Here is a 24,165-nt window from a genome sequence, read left to right on the forward strand (position 1 = left end):
GGAATAAGAATTTCAAAAAGTTTGTGTCTTAAAATCAGGATTTGAAAATGTGAAAGAATATGGAATATGCAACAATATTCCTTGTATTTTGATGTTTTTTAGTGATAAGTTTACAAAGATTAAGTTTGATTGGAAAATCTCTAGTAAACCTGTGTTAGTTGTACCAGAAGATATAATATCCAGTTGTTATGTGTACTTTGGTAAAATGTTTTTCAATATTTAATTGTACATTTTTATTCAAAGACAATTGAGTCAGCAAAGGATATGCAAGAAAAGCTGTATCCCATTATTCCTCGAGAATTGAACAATGCTGAAACGATAGCTGAATATCTGGAGAAATATCAGACAATATCTGTTCCGACAGCAAAGGTCAGAATTATGATATAACCTTCCAGTAAACAAAGTTTTATTCATTGGAAATTCTCCTGTTTTTGTTTTTTTTTTCTTTTATTCTTTTAGCTTAGTGTTATTTTACAAGCAAGATGCTGTTTGTAATGCTAGTTTGAGAATTTCTCAGCACACACAACTAATATGTTTCTATATGTGCAAAATAGAACAGTCAAAAACATATTTAAAAGTATATGAGAGAGAGAGAGTGTGTGTGTGTGTGTATAAACACACACTCATGTATGGGTATGTTGGGCAAAGAATCCTTCTACAGTAGATTTCTGTGACTTATTGACAATAAATTTGATGATAAATGAACAGTATTTAAGATACAACTATGATATACAAAGTGTAAATAATTTGTGTAAGTACTCAAAACAATTTAACTGTATGATTTTAAACAAGCAGTATGTATTCAAAACAACTTATATGTATGTACAAAAATTATTTGCACTTTGTATATCATAGTTGTATCTTAATTACTGTACAATTCTCTTCTTGTCAAAAATCCACTTGAATTAATTCAATTGTGTCAGAATTCAGTTCACAAGCTCAACTATTTTTCTCTGTTTTCATTTATTAGTATCAGTGTATAATTCATTTACTCTTGCTTATGGGTTACCTCAGTTGTATGCTGAACATCCAATACTTGCCTACTTTTACATATTTAGGCCTAATTCCAAAGAATCGTCTGGTTTTTGTCACAGTCCATGCAGGCAGGTTCAACTGCTTTAGAACAACACCCTTTGACAATGTAAATTATTCTTTAAAATCTTGGAAAATGTTTAGTCTCACTTTAACATATTATGCCTTAAGTTATTTGCTCCTTTGATGGTTAACTTAGTTTTGGTCAGGAAAATGGTAGAAAACACTTTCACTTAGCTTTACTTTTGACTTTTTACCACTCTCTAATCTCTCTTGTGGCCATTACTATTTATATTTTTTACTGAAATATTCTAGAAATCTCTGTAGACTTGATAACAATAACTTACAACTTCCAATAATTGTCTGCTTTCAAATTTCTTGTTATGAAAAAAACTACACAGTCATGAAATATTAACTCGGAAAATAAATTAATAATGCTTACACTAAACAGTCTTTTATATTTAACAAAAATTTGGACTGAGTTGTGGGTAATTGTTAATATGAAGAATATTAACTGAATAATATTTAAAGCAGCACAATGATATTTTTTAAATTTTTAATTGGAAATTATTATCTAACTTTAGTCTTTTGGTCTTTTTAGGTATTAGTGTTATGAGCATTATATTTGATTTTAGTATTAAAAAGAGCATTTACTAGAATTATCAATTTTAAACTTTTTCTGCTCTTAAACTGTCTAATAATATACTTGTTAAACTTGCATGTGCTGTGTGTGTTACTTTTATATTTAAAACATTCTATAGTAGTAATTTTATTTTGATTAATAGAGAGTTCTTATGGAAGTAGAGATGAGATTAAAGACAGCAGAAACAATCCAAGTCTCACCAAGTTTTCAGAACCAGAAAGATAGTCTTGTGAATCAGTTCACTAAGTTACATCAGGAACTTAATAATAAGATTGCAGAGTTTCATGTCTTGCTAACAATGATGGTCACACTTTTTCACAATTTTGTAGAGGTAAGCGTTACAGTAATTACTCATTTCAGATTATGATGGTACAAAGTTTATATTGGCCGTGCTTCTGAAAAACTTTATTATGATACATGGAACATTGTATGTTTAAAGTTTGTTGATATGTATAAAATGTCTCTTGCTGTTTATATATGCAATATGTATTAAATTTCTGTTTATATTTGATAGATATAATTTTGGAAATTTCTAAGGTTGAGTTCCCTTAACCATTTTGTAATGGATACCCCTTTATAGGCTTTTCTTTGGATGTCACTGTATCACATTCAAAATTCAATTAAACACCTACACTATCTATGTATGTGAATAAAATTAATATTATAATGTTTGTTTTAAATCAAGTTCTGTTTCTTCTAAGTTTGATTCTTTTATTTCTGTTATTTCTTAAAAGATATTCTACAAAAGGTTAAAATGTATTTTTTCTGTTTCTCAATTTTAATTATTTCATTGCATTATGTATTGATTATAATAGCTAAAGTTAGTGATACAATAGAGAAAATGAAAAAATAAAATATAAACATTTACCTTAAAAAACATTTGATAATTTTTAGGAGGTTCTAGACATTATGCAAATAAAATATGAAAACTTTGAATAAAAGTGTTTTTATACTTAAAAAATACCTTGCACTCAACTTGTTAATAGTTTGAGTGCAAGTGATTATAATAGAAAACATATTTTTTAGTAAAAACCCTTAATTATAATAATATCAATTTGTTTACAAAATACTTATAAAATTTAACAAAATCTTGCCAACTTTTGAGAGGATATTTTAAAAAATCTCTGAGTTATTTCTGCTTGATTTCTGCAAATTGCTTGAGCCCAAGGTAAAAGGGTTAATTTTATTATAATTAATATTGTATCATGTATTATGTATATATGTATTTTAAAGATATTTAATAAAACTTGTACTTTCTGTGAATTTGCAATTAGACAACATACAGTTTTATGTGAGAGTTATTTCTGCTTGATTTCTGCAAATTGCTTGAGCCCAAGGTAAAAGGGTTAATTTTATTATAATTAATATTGTATCATGTATTATGTATATATGTATTTTAAAGATATTTAATAAAACTTGTACTTTCTGTGAATTTGCAATTAGACAACATACAGTTTTATGTGAGAATAGTAAAAAATACATGTAAGAGAAAGTTTATAGTTGTTAATACATTCATAAGCTAGTTTTATATAAATACTCCTGGATAAAATCACTGCTGTTTGAAGAATTTTTTTCTTATAAATTAAAAACAAGCAGTGATTTGGGAAAGAACATAAATGTCTAACATTTGTGAAACAAATGCCATTAATATAACCTCCTTTATTTTTACTAACTAGCTGGAGAAGTTGGTGGAGAAGCAAGAAGTGCAGTATGTTACTGCAGTTTTGCCTAGTGGTCTGGATGAAATGGAGAGAATGATGAGAGAACATGATGCCAGTAAACCAACAATTCTTGAACTTTTCAAGTTTACTGCCAATGAAGCTCAGCAAGTAATCAATAAGATCTCTCAAGTGGTGGGTTTTCAGTAACTTTTGATTATTTACTAACTGATTGAAGTGTTTAACTTTCTTCATAGCTGCAGTACTTGAAACTGTTATTTACTGGTTTTAAAAAGTAAGTTCAACATTGAAATAAGTTGTAAACGACAATTTTGAATTAAGACTAAATTTTTATATTAAAAAAAAAAGAAGAGTTAAAATATTTATTTATAAGTAACTTCTTTTAGTGCTTATATTTTAAACTTTTTTCAAGTAAATGAGCTTAAGATGTAATGAAATATAATTCTGTAATATAATCATGAAGTAACTGTTGTATAATATCTACTAATAAATTTTGCACAATGCTGTAATATTGCTCACATACCTAAATTAATTTATGTCACTAAATGGTTAGTTAAAAGGACTTAATAATTCCATAAATATTATATACCATTATAAGAGACCTTTTGAATTTCTTTGATTTGCTGACTCAGGCTGTGCTAATGAACCTTGAATGGGCAAAACTGCAATCTACAGCAGAAAGTATGGCAAGAAAAAGAATATATTAGGCCTAGATGTCACAGATTACATATTCATTTAACTTTGGTGAAAATAAATGTTTTGTCATCATTAAGCAGTTGGTATGTTGCACAATGCCAAATAAAAAATGTACAATGGTTCAGTATTTTTTACTTACTACAATATTTTTCACTTACCGAAATTAATTTGGTTTCTAACTTGTGGGTTAAAATTAATTAAAAACTGTCATCTTCAAATATATTTTTGTAACAACTCTTTGTCCTGACATGGCCAGGTGGTTAAGGAACTCAACTTGCAATGTGGATGTTGTGGGATCAAATTCATGTCACACCTAACATATCACCCTTTCATCTGTAGGGGTGCTATAATGTTATAGCCAATCCCACTAATCATTGGTAAAAGAGTAGTCCAAGAGTTGGCAGTAGGTGGTGATGACTAGCTGCCTTCCCTCTAGTCTTACACTGCAAAATTACGGACAGCTAGTGCAGATAGCCCTCAAGTAGCTTTGTATAAAATTCAAAACAAAACAAATCAATCCAAAATGAAAAAACAAATAAATTTACTACAATTTTTAAACCTTTAAACAATGCCAAAACATCTTCATGATTAATGTTTTCTTTTTGCAAAATTTTGAATTTTCTGCTTAATGTTTGTTATCATTTGAAGTTATATTGTTGATTTCTTTAAAACTACATAATTGTTCTCTTTACAAAGTTACATGTCATTGCCAAATATTTGCTCTTAAAAGAATAATTTTTTGGGAGTATTTTTATTAACTTGTAACTTATTTGTTATCATGTTGGGTCCCAAGCCTATTTTGCTGATACACTTCAGGGTCCCACGAGTCATTTTGCAATTACTTTTTTAGAAAGAGTGTATATATAGTTATTGTGTCCCAGCCAATAAGTGGCCTTTTAAAAAAAGAAAATATACCACAACTCACTGGTGGGTTATGTGGGTCTTACTGGAAGACTATCATGACCCACCAGTGGGAGCCAACGTTTTAAAAAGGGAAATACAGGGGGGGGAACAAATTATGCTTTGGATTAATATAAAATTTTGTACTTTTTTTTTTTTGTAGGAACCATTACATGTTGCACCAAAAGACACAGAAAAAATAAAGATGGTAGATGGACGTAAAAAACATTTTGAAACGGCTTGGGAAGAGCATAAAAGGAAACTTGAGCAGCAGTATCAGTTTTGTTTATTTAATAGAGATCTACAACAGGTAAGATTAGGAAGCACTTGTTTCATCAAATTTGTAAATTATGTGTAGTAATGAAACATCTTGTAGCACCTATTAATTTCTCTAAAACCATGTGAATTAGAAATAAAGATAACAATGAGGTTAAAATTTTTGATAAAAGTTATTACTTTTATTTTAATATTATTTTTTGTTTATTAAAGTAATATTTTTAGTGAATAATTTGTATTTTATACAGTTATAAATGTGTAAAATATTTTTAGTATTTTTACTACAATTTTTCTCCATAACAAAAGTATTTGATTACATGTATGCATTTATAAGAAACTGAGTTAGTAGAATGTGTTGTGCTTGCCATCACAAATATTTGAAATTTTTTTGGATAATTATTAGTTTATGTACCTTAGTAACACTGAAATTATATTAACCTCTAAACAAACAGTTTGTTTTTTTAACCTTAGATTAACTACCAGTTATCTGAACTAAGCAAGCACTTGGAAGACATGCGTGGAAACTATGGGGAGTCATTACCTGGAGCTAATGCAACTTCCCAGGCATTTGTACAATTTGAAAAGACAATTGAGGTAACATAACATGTTTTCTCTCTCCCTTTCCAAAGATAACATAAATACCATGCACTTTAAGCCTTGATTTTTGATCCTTGGTTTAATATAATGATTGTGACATTTTCCCTGGGATTCACATTTTTATTAAACAGAGGTAGTAGTGTACTTTCCAATTTAAAGTACTAATAAAGTAATTTTTATTAGCTGACAAACAGAAAGCTTTTCAGTTTTTCTATGATGTTTAATTACTATGTTTGTCTTAAAGATTAAGCTGTTTTTAATTTTGTTAATATTACCAAGCAGTTATAAGATATAGTATTTTATTAACAATTAATTATTAAAAATTAAATATTGTATCATTTGGAAATATGTTAAAAATATAATTTGTTTTATAAGCTTTAAATATACTGACAACATAACTTATTATCATGGGTTGTATATTTTAAGAAATGGACTAGTTCTCCTGGAATGATGAAATAATGCTACTAAATATTGGCAAAACAAAGAAAATCATGATGTTTGTTTTTTATGATTCTCATGAACAATTTGAATAAAACATAAATTTAAAAGTGAATTTTGTGCTGAATTTGTTTTAAATGAAGTTTTAATTTTTATGTTGCTAATTTTTAAAACTTAACTATTTCAGCAAAGTTGCTCTAGATGTACTTTCTACATTTTTAGATGAACAAAAATGTTTAGATATCATGATTAATGGAGTGGATAAATAAAAAAACATATTTTCTAGTTTAAGAGAGATATAACCTATTTTTTATGTTTCAAATTTTTGAAGTTGTTAATTTTGGTAACACTGAACAGCTTCTGGAGAAGCGAATACAAACTTTCATCAGTACAGCTGAGAAAATGCTTATTGATCAGCATGCTGAGTCAAGTCACATTAAAACAGAAATTCATTCACTTCAAAACAAGTGGTCAACATTTCATATGAATATTGGCGAAAATCGTCGTCTCATTGATCTATCCATAGAGTACTTCAGTTTGATAGAAGAGGTGAGCTGTTACTTCCACTCATTTAAACATCTGGAGATTTTGTTTTTTAAAATGCAAATAATTGAAATGAACTTATTCTGTTAATTTTTAAACTTCAAATTAATTTCATGTAGAAAGACAAGTAAAAACTTAGGCATAGATTATTTCAGGAGTGATCTTTTCTATAAAGAGGTTAAAAAATCATATAATGTAAAACTAAAAATCAAAATATCTTTGTGAACATTTTGAAAGTGGAAGTTTGCTTTATATTTACTTATATCAGTTTACTTTATGAATGACTTACTCTAATCCTATACTGCTAAGCTAAGTCTTATTTTGGAATTTTTCTGTAATAGACAATTTAAAAGATTTTGTAGTAAGTATAAGAAATTTTTCCCAGCTGATCTGATGAATATTTCTGATCACTGCCATAAAGTAAATGTTTTTAAAAACTAAATGATTAGAAAGTTTCATTAATTTCATATCAGAAAAAAAAAATCGAAATGTATATGTAGTTCAGTGCTTTTACTATGTTAACACCAGTTATGCAAACGTGTTTGACTGTAGGCCGATGAATGGTTCAAAGAGGGAAGCACAATTTTAGTCTCTATTGCTCGTAAGTCTACAAGCTGTAAGTCACCGAATGATGCTAACAACCTTCTTGATGAAGTAAGAAATTTCCTTAAACCTGGAGAAGTCAAGCAAGATGAAAGACTACGTAAAATATCAACATTAGCCACACAGCTTTATGGTTAGAACTCTATAGATAAATGTGTTATATTTACATCAAGTTGATTTCTGTGTTATTAAACTAAGAATATTCATTAAACCTGAAGAAGTAATATTAGCAGAAATTTATGAGCACAAATTACATCAATGAAAAATCTGCATAATAAAGATAACAGATGAAGATGTTACCAAACACACACACACACACATATTTTGATATGGTACTGATCTTCCTCACAAAATTCTCTATTTTCGTTTAGTGCTGCCCTCTATATCCGAATTTTTTAGTTACACGTGCCACAAGTTTTTTTTGCTCCTTTATTGGAATTGAAACATTTCAGCTTATCTCTCATGCAAATCATCGTGTATTACTTCTCCATATAATTCCCTCTATACTCCTTTATTAAACTATTAATTCTCATTTGGCAACACTTGTATTTGGACATGCTTCTGGTTTTCTCAGGATTCATCTTTTTAAGATTCCCCATGAAGTTATTTTCTTTAATATATTTAATTTTTATTGAGACAGTTTCTTAACTTAAAAATTATCAATTAGTTCTAGTTGCATTACACTTTTTCATTGCTTGATATTAGTGGACTCTTCACTATGAATTATGAAATTCATGTTACCAAATCTGGGGGTTGCAGTGACAACTAGTGTTTTCTTTCAGCCCTCAGGTGTGGTCAGTCCAATGGTGCATTTATCCATGTTTATCCATCAGGAGATCAAATGTTTTGTGGGCCAACCTTTTTCTTTGGATCTCACCCCAGTTCCTCCCAAACAGGCTGAGCCTGTTCAGACTGATGGTGACTTGGATTGTCTGTTTCTGCCTCCTGATTTTGTTGTACCTTCGTATCCTCCAATTTGAGAAATCAGTTAGACTTAACAAAGTCTTCTTGGATTTTGTTTCTCAAGTATGTGATGGTTTACCTCTTTCTCCTTTTTCTTATAAGTCACATCTTTCTTTATTACATAACCAATCTTCCCACCCCTTTTTGTTTTTTTCTTTTCTAATATACAGGTTCAAGCTGATCAATTTGCATCAAATTGTTATCTCAGCAGGCCATCAAGCAGGTTTTTATTCCTGATACTTGTTGTTCCCAAGAAAACTGGGGACTTGAGGCTGATCATAGATTTATTTCATCTCAATCACTTCAGTTAGCTGCCCAGGTTTATCAGAAGTCTTTCCTCACCCTGAGATGAGCATTTCTTCTGAGTTTATAGATGACCAAAATGGATGTTGCCAATGCTTATCTCCATATACATATATCACTTTGGTCTAGTCTTTATCTTCCGTTTATCCATCTCAGGGGTGGGGGTATCATTTTAAAGGTCCTTCAGGCTTGCTTCAGTCCCTTATATTTATCTGTTGGGTAGTATAAGCATTTACTCGACAACTCTGTGTTCTACGGTTGAATTTTTACTATTACATGGACTACTGGCTTTTTTCTCATTCCAAATTGAAGTTGGCCAGCCATACTCAGCAGCTCCTTTCATTTGGCTGCTTAAGTGGGCTGGTAATTCAAACTGAAGAAGTCTTTTTTTTTCAGCCATGTTCAATATTTAATCCTTTTGGAGGCCCTTTCTGACACTTGTATCAGTTAGATCCAGCTTCCTCCTTTAAGACATTCTATGGAACTGTTGGTTTGTTACACTCTCTCAGTTTCATCATTTACTGCTTACTAGGTTATTTCTTTTTTGTGGATCTAGTCTGCACTGACATCACTGGTTCCTCTTAGTTGTGCCCATTCAAAATCCCTTTGTTCAGCTCTTCACAATCAGTTGAATCTTACGTGAGATACTCTTTTTAATTCCATTACCCTTCCTCTTACTCTGCATGATGATCTACTTTGGTGGTTGGATGAGACACGTACACCAGTCCAGATCTGCATGCTGTGGTGCATGGGTCAATCACCAGGATGCTTCAGGCTATTAGTTTGTAGATGAAAGTACTTTGTACATTAATGTTCTTGAACTTCTATCTGTACGTCAAACATTGAATTACTTCCTTCTTCTTATCCAAACTTCTCTGGTAATAGTTCATTCAGACAGTTTTACAGTGGTGGCACATTTCAACCACTAGGGGGACACCCAGTTGAGGGGTCTGTTTTTTTGGACATTGGATCTCTTATACTGTGCCCACATGCAATACATTCATCTTGTGGAGTATTATTTGTTGGGTTCTTTCAATCTTGTTGCTGATAATCTTTCCCACCCAAACTGGACATAGACAGTGGAGTGGTCCTTAGATCCCCTTGTTTTCAGGGAACTTTCCAATTGATTGATACATTTGCTACAAACCTCAATCAGAAGTTACATCTATTTTGGTTGCCAGTCCCTCATCCTCAGGCTCTGGTAGTTTGTGCCTCCAACCAAGATTTGTCCCACATGTTTATCCACTTATACAATAGACTCATTGAGTTATCTCTCTCATCCACACCACTCCCTATCAAGTCCTTCTGATTGCTCCTTATTGGCCAGCTCAGCCATGCATGATTTCTGCAGTTACAGCACCTGCTATGTGCTCCTCCTACATCTTTTCTGTTGTCTCCCTTCCTCCTTTGTTAACCTCAGTTGCTATGTGCATCTTCATACGTGGTTTTTATTGGGTCCTTAATGAGGAGATCTGTCTTCTCCCATCAAGTCACTTTCTTTTTAGCTGATTCCATACATCCTTCTTCCATGAGGTGTATCAGCAAACAGAGAAGATATTCCATAGTTGGTCTACAACTCTGGGACTTCCTGCTGACCAACTTACTGTTGCTTGGATGGTAGAATTTCTTACTTCTAGGGGTTATTGGGCAGCCTTACCCCATATCTTTCATTTTTTCCAATACTCTGGAGTTTTCAGTTTACCTATCCTTACTATGCTTGTGCATTTCTTCTGGATGCTTCACCTTCCCAGTTGACCTACCCTTCCAGATTGGGATGTTATTGTGGTACTCTGTTTCCTCAATTTACCTCCATTTGAACCTCTTTCTTTGTGTTCCATGTTTCAATTTTCCCTTTCCTCTTAGCCTATAGATGTGGAAAGCCAAATTAGTTTGCTATTGACATTTCACATACAATTTACCACTCTACTTACCTTCTTCTTTATTCAGATTATTTTTTACTCCCAAAGACCTCTGTGGATTGGGAGGGTAGCTGCTTCTTTTTATCTATTTCTTTTCATTCCATTTCTCATCTTTACCCTTTTGACCAGATCTTAATCGGCTTCTGTGTCTGGTTAGGGCTGTTTGTTGTTATATTACCCATATGGCTACTTACTGTGGTACCTATTTCTGACTCTATTTCCTGGCAATATTATTCCCTTTGTGATCTTTCACCTTCAACTCTTATTAATTGGGGCCAAATTTTTATCAGATTGGCTTGTTCCTCCTTTTTTTTCTTTCTCCTGGAATTTATTCTGGTTGTCTTCCCCTCAGACATCTCACCTTTGCTTCTTGTTTTTATTGTTTATTGGAAGAAATTCTATGATCAAGTGTGTGGCCTATGCCCAGTATATTTGTCTTTCATTTTCTCCTTGATATTGTGATTTCTTTTTCATTGTATTTTCATCTTCCACTTGTTGCTGTTCTTCAGGATTTGGTGTGACTCTGACTGGTAAGTTTCTATTCAACTTCTTTTCTTCTCAAGGGCCTTTTCTTCATTCATCATTATATGGATCTTGTTCTATCACAAAGTGGTGCCTGACCAAGTTTTCTTTAATTTGAAATCCTCATTGTACAGTCATGTTGACTTATGTCTCATATTCTAGGGCTTCATAGTGCTTACCATAGAAATAGGGTGTTCCACAAACTTGCTTGTAGGTAAATAACCTTGCAATATCTTGCTTCATAAGCATGCATGTCCTGGACCATACCACCCACGGACTGCATGGGTAAAGCAGAAGAGGACTGCTGCCCATTTTTGCCATGCTTCTAATGAATAGTTCAGTATTATCTGCTTACCAAAATAGGGTTTCATGGTTACCTATTGCACTGTCACAGGTGATGACATTTCTTCTAACTCTCCACTACCTTTTCACCTTTCTTTCTTTTAGTGGAGTGTGGGAATCTTACCACTTTTCAGTTCTAAGCTACTGGGGTGGTCGATCATGGAAATACCTTTTTGGATGGGTTTCACACAAAAATGTCTATAACCAATCAGTGCAAAGTAGGGAAGTAGTGTTCTGTAGGTGTAGATGACATAAGGTCCTTGTCTTTGTGATATAAAATTACAAAAAAGTGATGCATCTTAAAAAAAAAATGCAGTTTACCCTTTTAATTGGTAGCCTTCATCCTACCTCTACATATCTGCTTGCACTCTGCAGGTGTATTTTGGATTTAGAGTAGAACCAATCAACATAAGTTCTTACACACATATCAGGTTGTCTGTCTTCTTTCCTTCATTTTCTGCATGTTGTTGGTCACAGACAATGTACATGCAGCTGTTATGGTTTTGTCCTTTGGCTCTCTGTTGCTGTATTTTAATATGGGGATGTTATTACCTTTTGGACAGTTCCAGTAAGTTCTGGTTGGGGGAATTGATTGCATGTGATAGTCATATTTTTGATACTAGATTTTGGGTCCCTGGATTGATAGCTCAGTAACAGTACTTGTTATATACCTGGAAGATAACATGCTTTTCAGTCCTCTGGTCTCTTAGGTTTGTTTTGAAGGTGGCATGATCCTTATCCTACCCCTTGCAGATGTCAATTCCCAGCAGCATGGATTTTGGATATAGTGGACTCACCAAGTATGATCTTTTTCACCCTATCCACTCTACACTTGAGGACACATTCATTGTTTTACCCACTTTTCTATTCATGGGATTAAGTTATATTTATTTGATATGGTTTGGAACAATGGTACAGCTCTCTCCCACTTAGATGTGCTCCTCTCCTTTACTGCCCTTATCTTATTCACATTTCACAATGGGCCAAAGAGTATACCTGTTTCAAAAGTGTGGTTTTCCTCATTAGGTCTTTGGATCTGATCCTCTATTCCCTCACACCTGTTCCTCCTCCTGTTCAATGTAGGATTCTAACTGATTTTGTGAGTGAAGTTACGTACAGTATTGATAGTTGTAATTTTCCTGTATTGAAAATGCACTGTTCATTGGTACTTATCACCTCTCATATTTCCCACTTTATTCCAGTACCCACGTCTTTTGCCAAACTTAAAAGTGAGAGTTCAACAGAGGAGTATAGAGGGAGTCACATGTGTGTCATGTGAGCATGTCATGCTTCTATTGGTGGAGAAGTGATGCATGATGATTTGCATGCGAGCCATGTTGGAATCTTGGAATTCCAATGGGGAAAGCAGAATGTTTATTGTATATGTATAGAACAAATTGCATATATAGGGCAGTACTCAATGAGAATAGCTAATTTTGTGAGAGAGTATACCAAGAAAGATGCTATTCTGAAACAAAAATTATTTAATTCTTTGAAAAATTAATTTAACTGTTAAAAAGCTTCATGAAAAGAAAATTACATATTTTATAGTAACACATTTATTTATCATAATTTTGAGTGAAACACTACATCCATCCAGTAGGTTCAATGAAGATGATCTGCACCTCTTCAAAAATAGGATTTAATAAATCTTAGTATACAATGATATAAATTTTTGGACTTAGTTCATGAGGTATTTATTGAACACAAATATTGCATTGTTTAGTTTTCAAGATTATGGTGCAGAGCTCATAAATGAACTTGTAAATTTTGTATTCAGTAAATATATAACGGAGCTATTTCAAAAATTTCTTTAACTTTTCCTGGTTAAAAATGATTTAAACTTAATGTATAATAGTTTAGATAACACAATTAATCAAAATGTTGATTCACGTGTATCATATACATTTGGCACATCGGTCTGTGATCGTGTATCTCAGAAGAGCTGGTATGGATATCAACACTTTTATTGTTCTCTTCTTATCAATAAAAGTGTTAATACCCGTACCAGCCGTTCTGAGAAACATTTTTATTTCAAGTGGGTTTCTCATCATCAAGAATTACTTCATCAGTGTGTGATCAATTTTTTTGATACCTTCAGCCAGAAGAGTAAAATATTGTACTGCTAATGGTTTAAATGTATTTTGGTAGGACTGGATCATACACCAATGAGTATGCAGCAGGTTTCAGGGAAAAACAAGGAAATGTTAGAATCATTCTCAGTCATCAATGATGAATTGTCAAGCTTGGCAGAGAGCTTGAAGGAAGCAGAACAGGAAAGGGAGAGACAAAAGAAAGAAAAGGTTAGAAATGATAGATACATTTAAAACTATAAAAATCAAAAGATTTATGTAAGTGGCATTCATATATATGATTTTGGTATACAAAAATCAAGAAGGAATTATAATTTTAATTTTTCAAGACTGTTTATTAATAGCAAGTTTTGGTTTTCAGTAATTGATGTTTAATTTCCAACTTCATGCTGTTTTGTTGTCAGCACTATATTGGTTTGCACTACACAATCTCTTGTGTGTGTTTTTTTTTTAATACCTAGCATCAAACTATAGTTTTTTTACAGACATTTCTTTTCATATCTATAATAATAGTGAATTATTGGTTATACAGTATCTCCGTGAGTGTTATCTTTATGTATGAACAATGGTCGTAAAAAATGCACAAAAACATTGAAAAGGAGAAAGGATTGAATTTGTTCTTCAAAAAAGTTTAAAGGAGAGACAGGAACAAACAAAATTTTATTGAATCACCTTTGACCTACTCAGTATCAGTTCAAAAAAAAAGTGTAAATTAATGAGAAACAGTGATGATTTTATAATTAATAATCATCAAATATTATATAATAGAAAATATTTTACTTGTAAATTGCTGAAATAAAGATACTGTGTTGTTCATTATCATGAATTAGGACCTGAAATGAAAGAAATTGTTTAAATTATGGAAAAAAGTATAAACATAGTAAGAATTCAGTGAAACAGATTTTTATCCACGTTTTTGAAGTTTATGTGTAAAAGATCTCATGTCTTTCATTCATTTGTATTTCTGCTGACTAACATTTTATGTAGATCTATACTTAAACAGTATTTCAACCTGATACAAAAATTAGTATTTGTTTTTTTCCATCCTCATTTAGTTAGTCAGGCATTGTGCAAACCCAGTCCATTACACAAACATCCTGAACCTCCATTAGATAAAGTGGTAGTACATTTATAATTTTCACATATACACCTGGTATGCTGATCTTGACGTTCTGCTATCCCTTCTGTCAGTTAACTTAAACATGTTTCATAATTTACTATCAAAAAGATGATGTGTTACAAACACAATGTTGTTACAGGAGGAAGCTGATGCTGCAGTGAAAGCTGCACAGGCTGAAGCAGCAGCTGCCAAAGCTGCAGCAGCTGCTGCCCAAGAAGCTGTTAAAGCTGCCCAAGCTGCAGCTAAGGCTGTTCCCGTGAAGCCAGTACCATTAGCAAAAGTGACCATTGACCAACAAGAGGCAGTTCCCATACCCATAGAAACTCAGAATGCCCACATTGAAATAACTAAACCATTGCAATTTGATGTTCCAAAACCTAAAGCACCAGTATTTGTTGTTCCTCTCATAGATGCTGAGGTCATGGAAGGATCAAAATATACATTTATTTGCCAAGTTGATGGATTCCCACAACCTGAGGTATCACAATTGTTTAATATTTTGTTGTTTTTTAGAGAGTGAGTTGTTATGTAGTAAATAGTGTGGAAAGTTTGTTCTTGTTTGCATGTTTCTTTGTGATAGTAAAAATGTCAAAACAACTTTTACAAAAATAAATGTATGAGGTAACCAAGGTAAACAAATAGAAGTAAAACCCAGATATAAAACTTAATTGTTGATAAAATCAAAAATGAAACAGTTTCAAATAATTTCTCAAAAATCAGATATATATCTTATTTTCTATAGTATTGTTTTAGGAGAGTATTTCTGAACTACAATGAAATGAAAATTCTTTTACTGATATAAATATTTCAAACTGAACGCTGCTGTACAAGTTAAAACACCTCAGCAGATTAAAGTCAAACAATAAGCTTGTGTTTTTGTTAATTTATTTATATGAGCAAATGCAATTTGTATTTAAAGTTGTTTTAAATTAAACAATCTATTATTTGTTCAATATGTGGTTACATATCATTATGTTGCTTTCCATATGTTGATACCTTTTGTATCATATTTTGATTGATTTATTTAGTAAATGATAGGAGTATCTCTCTGTGAATGTGGTTTTCATTTGAAGACTAAATTTTATTTGCCATTCAAATATAAAACACACATTTTTATTGAGGTAATATGATGTGAGACATCCTGTGCTGTGTTATTGTTTTATCAATTTTGTGCTAACAAAAATATATACATTTGGTAATGGTTATTTATTTATTTATGGAATACTTATAATATGCAAACTGAATATTTACAAGATTCTCGATAAATAATGTTTTCTTTTGTAATTAGAGGTAAAGGTTAACTGACATTATACTGTTTTCTATAGTATTGAAATATACAGTTTTGTCATAGTGTTTTAATGAGACTCAGATGCTTGTAAACCTTAAAACAGTCTTGTAGGTTATTGTTAATGATTTTGGTCTGTCAAAACTGATTGAAATTTGAAGCATTGAAGCAAAATGTAATTGAAATATTAGTGGGATGGTAAATGGGAAAAGGAGGTTTTAACATCCTTATAACCTTCATGTTTTAGTTCCTTAAAGTACATTATTTTAACTTGGAAAAAAATAGTGAATTTTATCACTATGACTTGTTACATAATTAGAATATTAAACTATCATTTAATGTTATAAATTTTACTTTTTTAACATAATATATTTGGCCCAACATGGCCAGGTGGTTAGGGCACTTGATGCATAATTTGAGGGTTGCAGTTTCGAAACCCCATCACATCAAATATGCTTGCTCTTTCAGCCATAAGAGCATTATAAAGTCATGGTCAATCCCACTTTTTGTTGGTAAAAGAGTAACCCAAGAGTTGGTGGTGGGTGGTGATGACTAGCTGCCTTCCCTCTTGCCTGACACTGCTAAATTAGGGATGGTTAGTGCAGATAGACCTTGTGTAGCTTTACATGAAATTCAAAAATACCAAATCATAATATACCAATTAGTTATTGAGCAGTATTTTGAAATCTATCATTGTTTCAATAGGAACCATCATTCTGCTTTTTTTTTAAATGTTTTTGTGTCTCAGAGTTGCACATGTTGTACTTTACATACAGATTACTATTTTATGCTAATTTATTGTGAATAATACATTTTGTGTTTTAGGTCCAGTGGTTTAAGGACAGTATATTAATTCAAAACAACCCAGACTATCAGACAACTTACGTTGATGGAATGTGTACCCTGACAATTGAGGAGACATTCACAGAAGATTCTGCACGTTTCTCCTGTAAAGCAGTGAATCCTGCAGGGACAGCAGAAACCCAGGGATTATTGACAGTCAATGGTAAGTCACATATTTCTTATCTTATTACTTTGGCAAAAAACCTGATTACCACTAATTTTTTTTAGGTTTGTGTAATCTAACAGTCTCTACATTGTTAAAATATTAAGTGAAATCTCATAGTACATTTATTCATGTTGCAAAGTGGTATCATAAAGTTTCATTATACAGAATTAAAATATTATAAGTTTATAAACTCTGAATAAAGTCTTATAAATAGCTGCACTGTGTAAGCCTTCTTTACTTGATGTTTTTCATGTGTACTTACATGAAATTTTCTAACAACTAAGAAGTCAACTTTTTATTTCAGTGAATTTAATACAGTTTAGAAACATACATATAACTCTCAGATATACTTTAACTATTGTAAGTTGTAAAGTAAGTTATTAAAAAGTCATGAGATGAGAAATTTAAATCTTTATTTGGTCATACAATTACATAAAAACTACTGTTAGGAAGCCACATAACTCTTCTTTTACCATGCAGAGGTTCACAGTAGTACATCTATGATTCATTTAAGAATGTTTCACTTCATTGGAAAATTTACCTTTCAGTAATGCTAGATATTGTGGTATCTTCTGTGATTTTCAGCAGTTACATTTAATAGAGCTACCTTAATATATACTATTTAATTTGTAAATTACTTTCAAATAATGACAGTAGTATCAGATTAGGTTTGTAACAGACTTGGTCAAAGTGCTACCAAGGTCCAACAGAAAAGCAATTTATTAAACTGTGAAAACAATAGAAGCCCAAAATAAAAATTTCAAATGATTGGAATACAAGTTTTAACACTTGCAAAAGTAAAGCAGTTATTAAATATATGTCTGCCTTGGACTTGATGCAAACGTTAATAAATACTACTACATAAATAACAATGTTATTAGATTCAATAAATAAAGGTTTGTTTTGAATTTTGAGCAAAGCTACATGAGGACTATCTGTGATTTCCAATTCTAATTTAGCAGTGTAATACTAAAGGGGGGGGGCAGCTAGTCATCATCATCCACTGCCAACTTTTGGCTACTCTTTTACCAACAAATAGTGGGTTTGACTGTCACTTTATAATGCCCCCACAGTTGAAAGGGTGAGCATGTTTGATATGACTGGGATTTGAACCCATGATCCTCAGATTATGAGTCAAGCACCATAACCACCTGGCCAGGCTGGGCTTTTAAATAAAGGAATTAGGAAAAAGAACTAAAAGAAGAAAATCCTAATTCCGAACAAAAAATCCAAAATTAAATCACCATTCAAGATCAGTAACAATATCCAGCAACACTCCAGCAATAATTCATTCTAACTATATCTCTTGCTGATATGTGATCAAGGAATGGTTTTTATTTAGTGGTTAGATCACAAGCTTACATCTCATGTGACTAGCTAATTTATATAATCTTTCACAATGTTAATATCTGTACATCATTGCTAGGAGAAGCTCGTGTCAGTTTCATAATACAAACCTACTCAAATTACTCTAACTAGAAGGTAAGTTAACATTTAAAAAAAATAACAGGTCATAATTGAAATAAGCAAAATAACGAATTCTAAATGACTTGTAAAAAAATTAACAAATTAAAAGTAGTAGACCTTGCTGTCTAATGGGATGTCACTTGTTTTGCTTCCCATTCATTCCACCTTTTAATGTATTTTTCACTGCAGAATCATTAATAATCCTTCCCTCTATGACATTTTCCAATGTCTTTTCCAGAGTCGAGGCCACACGAAGAATTGATTCCTCCACACTTTACCCAAGAATTGCAGGATGGAGTTGTTCAAGAAGGGAAATCCTTCCAGTTTGAATGTGTAGTTGTTGGTAACCCTCTCCCTCTTGTTTCCTGGTTTAAAAATGACATCTGCATTGACAATTCTCCTGATTATGCCATCACAAACAACAATGGGCAATGCACTTTGAAAATAGAAGAGGCTTATTTAGAAGATGAGTCAAGATATACCTGCCGTGCTGCTAATCAGGCTGGACAGGTCGCTTGCAGTGCAAAATTGACTGTGAAACGTAAGCAGGAAAGCATTTATGAAGTTTATAAGAATATAGTGTTTTTTATAGCTCGGAAGTAATTTGCTAAACGTTACAAGAAATTTCCCATCCACGTTCTTATTGTACCTACAATATTTCAGGTTACTGTAAAATGACTGCAATTTATGTTCATTATTTCACACCTCTGCAGATAAATAGCTTAACAAATTTAAAATGTTTTTTAAGAAAGAGCACAAAATGTTCATACCTGAAATAATAATATTTAGGGAAAAAATACATCTTTTGTTGTCAGAGTGTGATGAAATTACTATTGTAAACATGAAAGTGTATCGTGAACATAATTTTTGTTTCGTTAGGGAATCTGTATGTGAAATTGAAGGACATTGAAGTAATGAGATTTGTAACTTTTGGAGTCAGTTGTTAAGAATACTTTTGACCTATGTTTATTAATTATTAATATTCTTAATTTTAAGTTGATTTTTTTCTATTTGTAATATTAACTTTCTTTTTAAATATGTTAGAATTTGGTGATTATTTTGTATATATTTAACTCTTAATTGTTTTGTTTCTTTTAATGTTTGTTAGCATTAGAAGCAGTTGAACTTCCTAAGTTTCTTACGCCTTTATCAAATGTGATGGCTCGTGCTGGACAGAAGCTCAGACTAGAATGTAGAGTACAAGGTCAACCAGAACCTGTGCTATCTTGGTTCCATAATGGAAAACCTATTACTAATAGAGAGGTAAAGGCTAAGAACTAAATTCAAAAGCTTGAGCAAAGAATATTTCTGTATCTATCTTAGATAATTGAACATCAATAGATTAATTATTAGATATATTTGATTTATAAATCAAATAAGATATGTGTTCTAGAATTGAAAGTTTATTTTTGCAAAAAGAAAGGTTAATTTATTTCTTTTTCTAGGAATTTGTTAATTTTGTGCTTAAAAGTGATTGTTAACTGAAGCTTATATTTTCTAGAAACTCTGGAATGATAAGAAAATGTTTGGTTATGTGTGTATGTGTACAATTATTTTAAAATATTTAATACAAATCTGTTTATATGTATTATTTGATGTTAAAAACCAATGCTTATACACCTGATATATTAAAAAGCAAATGTTAACTGATATTATCAAAAATATATACTAATATATCATAAAACAATTTGTGTGAGTATTCTATGTCAAAATCAAGGCCTAATGTTAAGGTATGTTTGTGTATGTTAAAAACCATTTCAATAGTAAACTTTTAATATATACAAATGATGTAATGCTTAAGAAATGTTAACATTCTTATACAGAATGACTTGGGTTGAATGTTTCTACAACAATGTTATTTCTGGTGCTTTATATAATAAATCATAATTTTTAACTTTTACTTTAGCTAAATCTTAATTGTTAATATTTCTTGATGTTGGAGATATGTAGTTTTAGAGTAAAAAAAAGACTTGAATAATTGTAATTGTGATGTGTATGAATTTACTCATGATATTCAACAATCTATTGCAAACAGATGCATTACGATGGCAACAAAGCAACATTATTCATCATAGAAGCCTTTCCCAAAGATGCTGGAACTTATATGGCAGTTGCTAAAAACCAGGCTGGAGAAGCCACATCATCATGTAATGTGTTAGTGAAAGGACGACTTCCTATGGAAACTTCGTAAGTAGAACTTGTTTGGGTTTTATGCAATGAAAGGTTTTCTTGAAACTGTTTGCAGAATTAGGGTTTCTGGACTTAGGAGCTTATCAAACTTAGAGTGTTATTTTCTTATCTGTTCTGTTGTATGTCTCTGAAATTGCTTATGTTACTGTAGTAACATGCTATATGCTTTGATGAAGTGGTTTAAGTTTACTGATAAGTTTTCAATCAATTTGATGTGAGATTGGTGAGAAATAAATGAATGGCTGCATCAGTGCAAGTATTGTGAAGTTACTATTATGAAGATTTCATTTATAGCCAGTTATAACCAGATCAGCTTCAGGAGAGTATCCTTAATTTTTATTATACATTAATTAAAGATCATAGAGTTATTTTAAATGTATAAATATGCCCATGTATGAGAACATGAGCATATTTCATATGAGCATATATATCTTATACTTCCTATAAGATTCTCTTGTTTGTTATTGCAGATGCTTTGTTTTGTGGAAAAATGACAAAATAAAATCCTCCAAGATTGTTTTAAGGTTCACAAGCATTAAGGTCTCATTAAACACTGTGACAGAATTGTGTATTTAAATGCCATAGAAAACAGTATAATATCAGTTGACCTCAACATCCAGTTACATAAAACAAATACTGGTCACACGACTTTATTCACTTTACATTGACAAAAAAGTCTTTAGAATCTGCTCTATCCAATGGTATTAAAACATTTCCTTTGTTGTTTTCAAAGCTGAGCTTTATTGGTAGCTCTTCAAATCACATGATGTGCCATAAAAGGATGTGAATTATTATGTTTAAAAAAATTTCCTTTGCAAATTATGCTAATTGTTAGAAAATTATAATGTATCATTATTAACACATCTTTTAAGTTAATAAATAGAATTAGATTCATTATTTGTACTTAAAATTTGATATGTAGGTGTGCACTTAACCCCTGAAAGGTGGCTACCAGTTTTATATGAGTATTATTTTCAGTCTGTTTTACAATCTAACATTTTGAATACACTTTCACTTCAGTGATTCAGAATTGGCTTCAGACATGGAACCTGTGAAGCCCAAAGTTATGCAGCCATTGAAGAATCTCACTGTTGGAGAAGGAAGTACAGTTAGGATGGATTGTATCATTGTTGGACAACCAGAACCAGAGGTGAGTTTTAATGTGAGGATTATTTTACTTCTTGATTATCTTATCACCAGATCCAGAGGTGAGTTTTAATGTGAGGCTTATTTTAGTTCTTGATTATCTTAGTACTGTATCATGAAATAGTTAATAGTTTGTAAATCCATTTAGGTTTTGTTTTCATATATATTTGTAAACTGAAATGTTTTAGATTTTGACAGCATGTAAGTGTTGTTGTTTTTTTATCTCAATTTTGAATACATGTTGAAAGTTGTACATGTCTAAATTTGCTTAAATAGTATTTTTTATTCAGTACTGATAAAGTAACATAAATTGTGTCTCCATTTTGATAGTAATCATAGAAAAACTAATAAATCAAGCATTTGAATAGTTTTATTTCAACCTTGCTGTTAACAGAATCTTTGTATGCTTCATTTACTGTGAGAAAATATATTTATTCATGTTTCAAGTTAACTATTTCATATAGACTAATATGATGTTATTTTATACTGTTTTTATGCTCCTTTCTCATAGGAAAAAAGTTTGTTACCGAATCTGAGAATTCTATATGCAAAATTGTTAAACATATTAAGAAAATTTTATTAAATTTGTATCTTTGGGACATTGAATTAAAAGAATTGATTTAGAGAGTTGTTTTTATAAAATACACAGATGCACTATTTTTTGTACAAATTAAAATATGTACTTCGGCTAGTTATCATGCACTGTTTGTTCAATGAAATAATTTTTATTTTGTGATTTATTTTTTATTTTTAAATTGTGTGTACCATTTTTATTAGCAAGGATATTAAGTGAACATTAAATGTACCAGCTAATTTCTACATATTTTAGTCTTAAAATAGCTGTTGATAACTAGTTATTATTCCTTTAATTGATGTTTTTCAGGTGTACATAATTTACATTGTTAATGTATGATATAAAGTTTGAGAGTGGGTTTTGTGGTCGCCAGGTTTGTTTTCAAGAATCAAATGTTTTTCTACATTTATAGGTGATTTGGTATCACAATGAGAAACCAGTGAAAGAGTCCAATGACATACAGTTACTGTTTGAAGGTGATAAATGCTCTCTTATTATACACGAAGCCTACCTGGAAGATGCTGGTACTTATAAGTGTGTAGCTATAAACTCTGGTGGAGAAGCCTCAAGTACAGGCGTTTTGACTGTTGAATGTATGTATGTTTGTGTAATTGTCCATTTGATTTTTGTTTTCTCATTTGTCATTAGATTTTATAGGTTACAAGAATTATTTGATTTATTGTAAGATTTATGTTGACTGACATCTATTGTAAAATTAGATTTTCTTATTTGTGTAAACCGCATTTTAATTTCTAACCAGTATTTAAAAACTGTATGATCTCTTAAATGCTTGTACAATTCTAGAAAAAGAATATTTTGACACTGGTTATGTAACTTATTGCTTTTAAAATGTTTACTGCTATACAAATTTTTTGCTATGTGATGGTCGACTTTAACATTTTGACAATGAAAAAAAATTTTTTTTCTACATTATTTTTTTATATTATATTAGTGGATAATGTAATTTTCAGTTTTATATTATTTTATTTTTATATTATTTTACTGGATAATGTAATTTTTAGTTTCTTTCCTTCTCACTTTTTCTAAAAAATATTGTATTCATATTAATTATATTCTGTAATATTATGTAAAGTACACATAAGGTAAAAACATATGGTACAAATTTCACATTTAGTTTTTAATATGTTTCTTTTATGTTTAAGAAACTGAATGGCTTCTGATATGGTACATTATATTACACACATTCTTTTTCACTGCTGCTCTGTATGTGCAAAAAATATTCATTTTCATTAATTTTTTGTTATATTGAAAATGCTCATTACTTTAACTTGATTTCCCACTTTTTCATTTTTTCATGTTGCATTTGCATTTGTCTATAAAACATTTTTGTTTGATTCATGTTTCTTAAATGAATTCTAAGGTTCATGTTATCAGTCCATGTATCATACCTCCAACAAGCATTCTTTCACATCGTTGGATTTATCTGTCTTTTTTTCACCAAAACTTTTATCATTATATGGATCAGTCATTTTTTCTGGACTTATCCAACTTCTTCCTGAACATGTGTAACCTGTTCAAGTTGATACAATTTGGATAGCCTTTTTTCACTATCAGATTTTGCCATGTATTCCTAAGCTCAGACTTCAGAATCATCTAATACTATTTAATATGGTATTTTTTGACGATTTCTCAGGTATGTGATGTTTTAGCCATTTCCACATTTTTGTGAACAGTTATTGTTGTGTGATAGTTTTCCTCTCCATATTTAGTTTTCTCATCCTCTTCAAATATTAGGGTTCTTGCTGAGCATTCTGCTTCACAACTGGTTGAGGGTATCAGCATGCCTTGCCTTCTGTGAGTTACA

General features: G+C 31.1%; 1 protein-coding gene across 1 annotated transcript in view; it reads left to right on the forward strand.

Annotated features, from left to right (window-relative positions):
* The window catches only part of LOC143227488 (uncharacterized), a 457,070-nt gene that overhangs the window by 172,715 nt on the left and 260,190 nt on the right, over positions 1 to 24,165 (forward strand). Inside the window, 15 exon segments of the mRNA XM_076458930.1 lie at positions 244 to 369; positions 1,818 to 2,006; positions 3,352 to 3,528; positions 5,114 to 5,260; positions 5,698 to 5,820; positions 6,619 to 6,810; positions 7,357 to 7,540; positions 13,608 to 13,759; positions 14,809 to 15,147; positions 16,780 to 16,960; positions 18,669 to 18,971; positions 19,539 to 19,693; positions 20,466 to 20,617; positions 21,641 to 21,770; positions 22,753 to 22,933. Coding sequence (XP_076315045.1) covers positions 244 to 369; positions 1,818 to 2,006; positions 3,352 to 3,528; positions 5,114 to 5,260; positions 5,698 to 5,820; positions 6,619 to 6,810; positions 7,357 to 7,540; positions 13,608 to 13,759; positions 14,809 to 15,147; positions 16,780 to 16,960; positions 18,669 to 18,971; positions 19,539 to 19,693; positions 20,466 to 20,617; positions 21,641 to 21,770; positions 22,753 to 22,933 — 2,731 coding nt within the window.

The sequence above is a fragment of the Tachypleus tridentatus genome, chromosome 9, assembly GCF_004210375.1.
Source record: "Tachypleus tridentatus isolate NWPU-2018 chromosome 9, ASM421037v1, whole genome shotgun sequence".
NCBI classification, from domain to species: domain Eukaryota; kingdom Metazoa; phylum Arthropoda; class Merostomata; order Xiphosura; family Limulidae; genus Tachypleus; species Tachypleus tridentatus.